The sequence below is a fragment of the Camellia sinensis genome, chromosome 13 (assembly GCF_055761805.1).
Source record: "Camellia sinensis isolate YWXY chromosome 13, ASM5576180v1, whole genome shotgun sequence".
In the NCBI taxonomy this organism is placed as follows: Eukaryota; Viridiplantae; Streptophyta; class Magnoliopsida; order Ericales; family Theaceae; genus Camellia; species Camellia sinensis.
The window spans coordinates 65701868-65712384 of record NC_138973.1 but is presented as its reverse complement, the minus strand read 5'-3'; the positions used below and the strand labels follow the sequence as shown (position 1 = coordinate 65712384).

Below are 10517 nucleotides of genomic sequence, written 5' to 3'. Positions count from 1 at the left end.
GATAAAGAAACCAAACCGAAGCCTGCACGGTAGCAGTTTCCTTAAAACAGATTTCGCCGCCTCACGGGTCGAGTGCTTGAGGAATCCTGGCGTCTGTCTCCCAGGATATGACAGTCAAAAACCAGCTACAGCAGAAGCACTCTCTGTTTAGCTTAGCGAACAAAAACAGTGATAGCACTCTTTCACAGTAGGAACTTTCTGGCAAACTGACTAAAGAATGGAAGAAACAATTTCTGTGTTGGAGACTTGACAGGAGGGTCTCAATTTATACATGTATAGGGGAAAGAGGAGAAGCCTCCAGCTTTTATGGCTGGTCACTAATGCACCATTAACCTCTGCAATAAAAGCAGGAGTTACAAACCCCATTAATGCACTATTAAACTCTGCAATAAAGGCAGGAGTTACAAACCCCATTAATGCACTATTAAACTCTGCAATAAAGGCAGAAATTACAAACCCCATTAACTCTTTCATGAAGCTAACTTCATGGGGCAATTTCTCATTCAATTTTCAATGATTTTGACTATACTATTTGTGGTGTAAAGATCTCATTGCAAAGTATCTAGATCCACTTGGACCCAACACAATAGATGGTTAGGACCCACTTTAATATTTAATTAAAGTCACAAAAAAACCATTTTTTCCAACGAATCTTATGTTCAAGAATTTTTTTGGAGAGTTGTTCAAAATGCTCTATGCGTCATCTGTCAATCCTATGCTAAATCACAAATGCGAGTTTGTATTTAGGGATGAGACTGTCTCTAGTCTGCAATCGGAGTAGATAGTCTAATCTAGCTTAATGGTTTTTTTTTTATTGTTATTTTATTTTAATAATTTGAGTCGTTTATCTTTTAAGGTTCGTCGAATACATTATCCGTCAAAAAATCCAATTCAATTGGATAACAAAAAACAAGTGTTTGAATCAATTTTATATAAACCGTTAATTTTTTCACTGTCTATTTTTTTTTTCATACAAAACTAATCGAAACACAAGGTTGCTGTTATCCAATCGACTTGATTTTTTACAGGAATGATGTATTTGATAAACCTTAAATGTGAACAATTCATATTATCAAAATGGGACTCAAAAATAGACTCACAAGGTCTAACAACACCTCTCTAATCCGACCAATCTAATAGATGACTGAAGAGAAGCCATGGTGTTGTGCTTATCATGGATTTTTGGATCTTTAGGGACTGAAAAAATAAATCTAAAATTATACTAAAAAATTGTATTATATAGTTGAGATTTATTTCAAGTCTGGTCTCACTATATAATTATTGAATTTAAAACCCACATTATTTTTTAAAATAAATTTCTAAATAATTTTTATGAGTTCCTATATTTCCTATGTGAAAATTACTCTTTTCAAATGTACAAAGTGTGTATCAACTGTTAAAATCGTATGCTAATGCCAACTGTTTTAGTCTAGACTTATCAGTTGCCTTTTTCATTTTTGAGTGAGAAAAAAAAAAAAATATATATATATATTATATTGTAATATTTGTGTATACGATATGTATAAAGTGGAATATGATCCATAGATCAATATTATTTAACATCAATGGCTAATAATTTAATTAAAATTAATTTTTTTTTCATATATATTTATGTGTACAATTTGTCTTTGGGATGGTTCAGTTATCCAGTGTCTTTGTCCAAACTCCACTCAAATTTAATTTAGATATCTTGTTGCGTTTGGTAGAGCTTTGTAACTATGATTTGAGAGTATGTGTTGTATTTTGAGTTTGTGAGGTTTGAAATTATGATTTGAGTGTGAAAGTTTGTTTGGTAAAGAATTTTGAAAATAGTTTTGATTTGAGTAGGGAATTATTGATGTGACATTTGATATTTGATATAAAAATTTACAACTCATAACCAAACAAATAACTCAAAATTATTTTAAAGCACATAAAAAATTTTAAAAAATTCAGAAAATATTTTTTTTGATTATATAAAAATTAACATATCAATTGCAAAAAAAAAAAAAAAAAAATCACTATTCTGGTCAACTGGCCGGACAACCGGTTAGGCAAAATTTGCAAAAAAAAAATTTCCGAAAATCGCGCTGAGACAGAGTTCTCTGCAGAGTTTTGGAAATGTGATTCCAAAACTCCTACCAAACATCATATTCAAATGTAGGTGTAGAATCACGTTTTCAAAACACAACCAAACGGAGCCTTGTACTCAATTCAAAAATATGTTGCATATATCCTAAAAGTTTCAGAATGAGCTCATGTGCAAGAGTTGGGCCCGTCTAAATTGCACTCCTTCATATGGGTTATCCTCTTGGTGAGAAATTATCTGGTAGGTCCGACCTACTAGGTGGTCGTGTACATCTTATAGTAAAAAGAAATATAATCAATTTGTCTAAAATGTAGGAAATAAAGTAGAAAAAATTAGTTACATAGCCCAATACACTTAGAAAGGCAGACCACAGAGGATATAGGTCTGATCTACTGGATAATTTATGCCTCCAAGGGTGGTTTAGGGGATTTCATAATGTCCAGAAATCCATGAAAATTTTCTACTACCATTTGCTGTTACACTCTGATTTAATGTAATTTTGAAGACTTATATCTTGATGATGCCCAATTGGGTTTGTTTGTTGCAGTATTGTCACGACCCAAACCCGCCCCTATGGGTTTAGTACTGTAACCGGCCAGTAATCCGTGATTACCGAAGGCTTGCTTAACAGTAATAACAGTAATACAGAGTACAGGGGCTGGCGGAAGCCAAAATAGTAAATGAAAGATGTCCAATGAGCTGTGACAGTCTGTATGCAAAAAAACTTTTCATAACACATTCACATTCGGAACAAAAGCAGTATGTATATACATCATATACAGGCATTCAGGTTAGGGACCAAATCCCTACCATAACAGTACAATACAAGTCTATACAATATTACCAAACAAAGACAGAAGGGTGAACTGAGACACCCCAAAAAGCCTAAGCTTGAACACACTTGGAACCTCGCAGTGAGGCACGTTGGTTGGCTTGACAAAAATGGAGTTTAACCCAACGCTCCTAGCTCCGATCCGGTGCCTGGATACCTACATATATATATATAAACAGTGAGCTAAAGCCCAGTGAATAACAGTTGTGTAAAGATGTTAAGAATGAATGTCCTTTCAGTCATTAAACAGTCATATCAGTCATTTAGAAACCATAGCAGTTATAAGTGGTATATCGAATAGCAAAACAGTACAGTAAGTCTTAACAGACCGAACAGTCAGTTGATGGCCATCATATCAGTAAACAGTAGTGGTTCCAAACATGGGAACCGACAGAGATCTCTGTGACAGTAGCAGTACAGTAGCAGTACAGTAACAGTAAGTTGTTATGGATACAACGAGTACAGTTCATCAATAGGACATAATTCATTCAGTAAGAAATATCATTTCAAAAAGCAGTACGGTAGATCATTCAGAAAATATTCATGATTGAACATATCTTTACAACATTGTTACTCACAGAGTTCTGGGCTACAGATAGGCTAGTGAGCGTCCTCGGATGCCAACCCTACACAGTTACAAGATGAACACACACTAAGTTGCATGTTTGGGAAACAATGACTTAATCCCTATCTTGACTCGGTGTGGTTCTATAGCACTATCCTCATTAAGATGCCTTAAACAAGGTCTAGGAATGCCTAGGATGAAATGAGGATGCAAAGATGTACTTTAAAATACTTTTCAAAATTTTCAGAAAACCGGGGTCTCGCTCGAGTGTGGCTTTCTACGCTCGAGCGGATATGCAGACAAAGGATCTCCGCTCGAGCGTGACTTTTCTCACTCGAGTGGACTGCAAAAGTACTAGATGCGCGAAATTTATGCTCGACGGCCGCTCGACCCCCGCTCGAGCGTGAGACACAAGTCCTCGCTCAAGCGTGCATTCCCTCGCTCGAGCGGACTGTAAACACATGCAAAGTACTGGATACACGCATTTCACGCTCGAGTATTACTTTACTCGCTCGAGCGGACTGCATGAACTCAGAGTGTACACTCGAGCATGGATCCAAAATCTGGAATTTCCAGATTTGTCTCCAAGCATGAAACTCAACATTTAAAGCATCAAATTCGATCCCTTTGAGCCAATTTTCTGGAAAACACTTTAAAACTCATAACATGACATGTTTTGAAGATCAATTTGCAAAATCAAAGCCCAAATGTGAGTCAATTAAACACAATTTCAAATAAACTTCAAGAACATAAGGTGTATGTAACATGCATGTGTTCAATTGAAATCAAAGCTTCAAATACTTGATCAAATGAGTCAATTCACTCAAAACACATGATGAATTCATGAACTATAACCCAAATATGGACATGCATGTAATGATTCTATGAAAACAACCACAAAATTCAAGAATGTAAACATGCATGCATTGATTACTACTCAAATCAGCATTTTAAACCAAATCTTGACTCTAAACTCTAATTCACCAAGAACCATACAAGAAGTAACTCAAATTCATAATGGAGAAGATGAATTCTCTACCTTAGGTCCTTAATTCAAAGGTAGAAGCTCAAATATGCAATGAATTCTTCAAATCTTCTAAGTCTCAAGCAAATTTTGATGAACTCAAGCTCACTTCCAACTCTCTAGCTCTCTCTCACGATTTTGGTCTCTAGAGGAAATGAATGGCATATCAAACATGAGGGAAGTAGAAAAAGAATGGTCTAGGATTGTCCACTAAGTGGCAATTTGGTAATAAAGCCAACTAATGTAATTTTAACCTTATTTAATCTAGTTTAATCACTCCAAATCACATTTCAATTAAACATGCCATAAAATCACATAAATTCTAATTAGCATAAAACACTAATCAATTTCGGATTCGGCCGCCGATAAGGCCTTTAATTTGCAGTTTCAAACATAAAACACGAACAGATCATTTAGCAGTCAAACAAATAGATTTGCATTTAAACTAATACACTCAATCAATCAGTTCAGAATTTCAGTCGGATCAGTTACTTATCATGTTCAATCACAGTTTAACAGTAATCAGTGGTGAGCGTTGTCACAAGGATGTCTTGTGTTAAGAAATGAGATTGTCTATAGAATTGCAAGTATTGGACACTACACATTTTTTGCGTTAGACCATGTTGGTTTGGGATAACTCATAGTGGGGTACTCTTAGATTTGTTCATTTCTCGTTTTGGGTTTGCTTTGGCCTCTTTAGTACCAAAAAAGTTACAAATTTTTTTTTGGTAGAGGGTTTTTGAATTTTTGCTCTAATTAATTACATACAACAAAAGCTGTAAGAAAAAAATAAAATAAAATTTCAGTTGCAATTCATAAATAAATTCGAGAAATATTTTATTATTATTATTATAGAATTTCGATGTATGAAAATGTCGATTTCTACTGATTTATCTTTTTTTTATAAAACCATTTAAAATTGGAGAATTTTGACTTTCTGGTTGCATCCAGAACAGTCTGTTTAGCTTAGGATAAGGCTTCATTGCTATTCCTGAGCCTTTTTGAAAATTCCCAAAACATAAGGGCCAAATTGCAATTTACCCCAAATAAGGGGCCAAACTAAAATTTCTCCAAAATCCATGGGCAAACTAAAGTTTTGAAAACTTGTGTCAAAATATTTCTTGTCAGGGATGGAATAATCCATTACCGGTCGCTAAAATTAGCAAGTTTTGTGATCGTACCAAGGATCCTCTAGAGTGAAATTTTCCTAAAGTTTCCTAGAGTATTACATTGTGTGGTTGAGATTTATTGGCAAGTCACATCAGAAAAATTGATGTGACTTGCCAGTAAATCTCAACCACACAATGTAGCACTCTAGGAAACTTTAGGGAAAAATCACTCTAGAGGATCCTTGCTCTTGTGATCGTGACAAAATATTTAATTGTTAGTTGCCAAAATTTACAAGTTTTGCAGAAGAAGACACGTGTGACACGTGGAGTGTTGACCATTCTCATTAACTTTGATGGGAAGGAGTGAATGCTCAAAATTGATTTTGAGGTAGTTGTGGAAAATCACATATAGTGGTGATTCAATAAAATTTTATATGGAATCACATTAAATTTTAATTTTATATGAAATCACATAAAAAAATTTAAGTTTTACAATTTTTATTAAAAAAAATTAAGCTAATTTATTTGAATTACTCATTCTTCAACTAAAACGAACTTTTGATAAAATACTATCGTTTTAAAAAAAAAATTAAAAAAATGCATAAACTTTTACAATTATGTTTGACAATGTGTCATTTTTTTGAATCATCACATGATAATCTCATTGTCAATAATATCAAGCAGATCCTACTTTTATATACGTGATCAAGCAATCATTCCATAAATAATAGAGAATAACTAGGTTCCTAATGGGTTTTGATTTCTAATGTCCCTTTTTTTTTTTTTTTTGACAAGATTAATAAAAAAATCAAAAATGCCTAAGACCCCCAGTGGGAGTCACTGGGGATCATGAAAGGAGGCTTTCCATTGGTTAAAAAAAAAAACTGTTTTTTTTTTTTTTTGTGATTTGGACGAATGGCACGCTGCCACCTCACTGGGGGTCGACCCCCATGGGGGTCTGTAGCAAAGTCCTAAAAAAATTACGGGTAAACTGTCAATAGGTCCTAATAGTTTGACTTAATTCCCATCAAGTCCTATTGAAAATAAATCTTAATAAAATTATAGCTAAAAATAATTTTTTTGTTACAATTTTTTATATATATATCGCTAAAAATTGACAATTAGTGGCATTTTTTTGTCATGATTTTTATAAATTGTAGTTAAAACTTATAATTACTACTTTTTTTGACAAATTTTTCCCATATGACCTATTAGACAATAAGTCCACTTATTAAGACCTATACGTAAGTACCCCATAAATTATTAAATAAAATTTTATCATAAAAAATATATAAATAAAAAAATTAAGAGACTTTTGTTAGGGTGATGAGTACATGGGACCCTATCAACCCTATAAATGTGTTGATCCCAATCACATAAAGCCATATTCTCGCCCAAGGATTCTCTGTCCCCAAATATCTTTATTCTCATGTCTCAAATCACTCAAAACCATTGGATATGTCTTGAGATTCTTAAATTTTGAAATTCTTATATAATCTAATAGTTGTGAGTGATTTGAAACAAATGGATAAAAATATTTAAGGATAAAGAATCCTTGCTCCTTATTCCCATACCAAATTGTTGTGTCTAGGGTCAAGAACCAAACACCAATACACAATCACACAATATAGACAATGACATTTACCTGATTTCACAATACGCCTATGTCGACCTGCAGTGAATTGCACTATTTGGAGAGAAATTCAAAATTGTTCTCCACTCACCTCACCACACTCTAAACTTCTCACACATTTCACCTCACTCTAAACTTCTGCACTCGAAGCTTCTCACTCATCTCACAATACTGTAAACTTTGAACCCATCCCATACACTCCCTAGGCTATTTATATTTGCAATTGGAGGGCCAAATTTAGCACAACCATCGAATAGCCACCAACAAGATTTATAATAGCCACCCTACAACAGCGTAGCTCGATTGAATCTCCAGCGCCAAATCTATGGCTGCAATCCGCATCCATTCTTTTCTTCCTTTACAACCATATTTGACTTTTATGCTTTTATGACTCAGAGCTAATAAACAACACCTGTCACTACTGTAGGCTCTGCAACCATGGATATATAATTTTTTTAACCATAATATTGTCCCATTCTCTGCTTCATTACTTAGATTAGCAAGAATATCATGCAACATTTGAGTAAGGAAATATTTTTTTTTTCTTTCCTCTTTGAAGTTTTCATCGAAATAATCAGTAAATTATAGTAACATTACAATCTAACTGTTCCCTTTGCTTTTCTTCGCCATTTTTTGCGATTATTCAACACAATACAATTAGACTTACAATTATTCGACACCACTGTCAATTAAGACAGTTTAGTTAGCACAGACATGGTATTGATATATGTGCATGCCTGAGCCCCTCTGCCTCATTTTCGTTACACCAATTGAACAGATATTGGGGTACGAACAAAGTGCTCGGTGTTAAAAGAAACCAAGGCCAGAAAACCTTCAACAAATGTGTTATTTGGGCTGGTGGGTAGGCGGCTAAATGTCACTTGATATGTCATTTGTTGGTTCACCTCGGTGAAGAAAAGGCTTTTAGAACTGACAGACACATCAACACCTTGGGGTAAACCAAAATAGAAGCCATAAGACGAGTTAGCTTGCCCAACATTTGTCACTGTCCTTGTGTATGTCTGATTGATAGACCCCAGTGTGATAGAAAAGGATGGATAATTTAGTTGTGCTTCTGGTATGATCGATACATTCGAGCACTGCACCGGGCTGCTTGTGATGAGCGCAATCTCTTTGTCTGTGTAACCCAAGCCGCATAGGTAAGGAATGTAATCAACAGGTTTAAGATCATAAACAAGCCCTGGATCAATTGCTTTTGATGGGTTGACATGTCCTGCACCAATGGCAAAGATGTCAGCCGGTAGTAACCTTTCATCAACAATCCGACTGTTTCCCAAGTTTCGCTGATTAGCAGTAGTCATGATTGCAGACTTGATAGCCGCAGGGGACCAATCCGGATGTTCACTTTTGAGCAAAGCCGCAATGCCACTAAGGTGAGGGCAGGACATTGAGGTGCCGGATATCATGTTGAATGTCGATATTGTGCCTGTCTTGTTTTCGACAGAGACGGGCCATGCAGCTACAATGCTCACACCAGGACCAATGATGTCGGGTTTCAAGATGCCAGGGCTTTCGAAGCTTGGGCCTCTTGATGAGAAGGAAGCAACTGCCGGAGCAGCGAGGTCTCCGATAATGGTGCCTTTAAACATGATTGTGGCCGTAGGTGTTGCTGTGGAATTTATGTAATCTAAGATCCATACTCCAGCGAAATAACTCACATGCGATGCAGGTAGGACATGAGCATCGGCTAGTGTACTATACCCGTCTTGCTCTGCGTTCATGAGAATCATGGCGGCTCCACCTGCGTCCTTCACCGTCTGCCCTTTGTCAATTCTTGCTATGTTACCACCTCTTTGGCATAACACTACTTTTCCTTTGACATCTGTGTCGTCCAATGATCCGGGTGCGCAGAAGGCAGAGTCTGGACTGTTCATGCCAGCATAGACAAGAGGCAACTGGGTTGATGGGAAATCACTAGGCTGGAATAGGGACTCTCCGTTAAATTGATAATTGTTTCCGAGCACTACCTGGGCTTGTATTTGTCTGTCCAATGTACTTGCGCCGACAGTTAGAATCCACGGAGCCTCATTTGATAGCGAAGTGTTGAAGGGGCCTGAGTTACCTGCAGAGCAACTCACAAATACACCGTTTTTTATTGCACCAAATGCGCCCAATGCAATGCTGTCCTCATAAAAAGGCTGGGACGGTCCCCCGAGCGAGAGCGAGAGGATGTCAACACCATCCTCCACGGCAGCGTCCATGGCAGCCAATATGTCAGTTTCGGCACAACCGAAGTCTCCACAAACTTTGTACATTGCTAAGTGGGCAAGAGGCGCCATCCCCGAGGCCGTCCCATTGGCTTGCCCGAACACATTAGCACCTTCCACAAAGTTCCCGGCGGCAGTACTTGCCGTGTGGGTCCCATGTCCTTCCTCATCAATTACCGAGCCCGTTTGACCACTGATGAAGTTCCTTGCGCCGATGAGCTTCTTGTTGCAAGCTGTCCCGTTTAATTCGCACTTGCCTTTCCATTTGGCGGGTGGAGGCGGCATTCCTTCATCGCTAAATGAAGGATGGTTTGGGGTAATTCCGGTGTCCAAAAGACCAACAATGACACCCTTGCCATAGTTTGAGCCCAACCAGACACCCAAATTCTTATGCAACCCCAAGAAGCTGGGGCTGTGAGTTGTGTGCAAAGGCAATATTCTTTGGGGCCGAGCGGACACAAACCCTTCAATCTTTTCCATGGCTTTAACTTCCTCAGATGACAATCTGGCCGCAAACCCATCAACCACATTGTGATAAGAATACACCATTCGAAAAGATGATGGTTGGTTTGAGATTGCAGTGGTGGTGGGTAAAAATGAGTGGTACCATTCTTTAACTTCTTCAGGTCCAGAGAAAACTCTGTTTTCAGGCAAGTTTACGAGAACAATGTATGTTTCCAACCTGTTTGGCTCATTGGTAAATCTTCGGAATAGAGTATTCACTTTGTGAGCTGTGGTGGGGTGGAAATTAAACAAGCAAATGAGGCTGAGAATCAACATCAAAGCCATGCTCGAGTTCTTCATGATTGCTGAAGAAACTCGAGAGAATGTTGATGGTTTGTGATAGTCCATCAACAACACTACTTATATAGATCACCACGCATAGAGAGAGAGAGAGAGATTGGAAAGTCCGATGGCCTGCATTGTGCAAAAAAAAAAAAAAAAAAAATGTGACAATCTGTGATTAGTTTGATGACAAATTGATTCTGTTAAAGAAGAAAGGGGGCGATTAATCTGATGTTTGATTGAAAAAAACTGTACTTCTTGTGGGTTAAGTT

The 10517-nt window shown here is 36.9% G+C and overlaps 1 protein-coding gene across 1 annotated transcript; it reads right to left on the bottom strand.

Moving 5' to 3' along the window:
• Positions 1 to 7992: 7992 nt before the first annotated feature.
• Positions 7993 to 10023, bottom strand: LOC114270007 (subtilisin-like protease). Its single transcript, XM_082901059.1, has one exon. It carries the CDS (start codon positions 10006 to 10008, stop codon positions 7993 to 7995), a length of 2016 nt encoding a protein of 671 aa, XP_082757185.1. The 5' UTR covers positions 10009 to 10023.
• Between the last annotated feature and the right edge of the window lie 494 nt (positions 10024 to 10517).

Bases quoted from the DNA above. Each gene is read 5' to 3' on its own strand.
- LOC114270007 (XM_082901059.1), bottom strand. From the start codon at position 10,008: ATGGTGTATTCTTATCACAATGTGGTTGATGGGTTTGCGGCCAGATTG.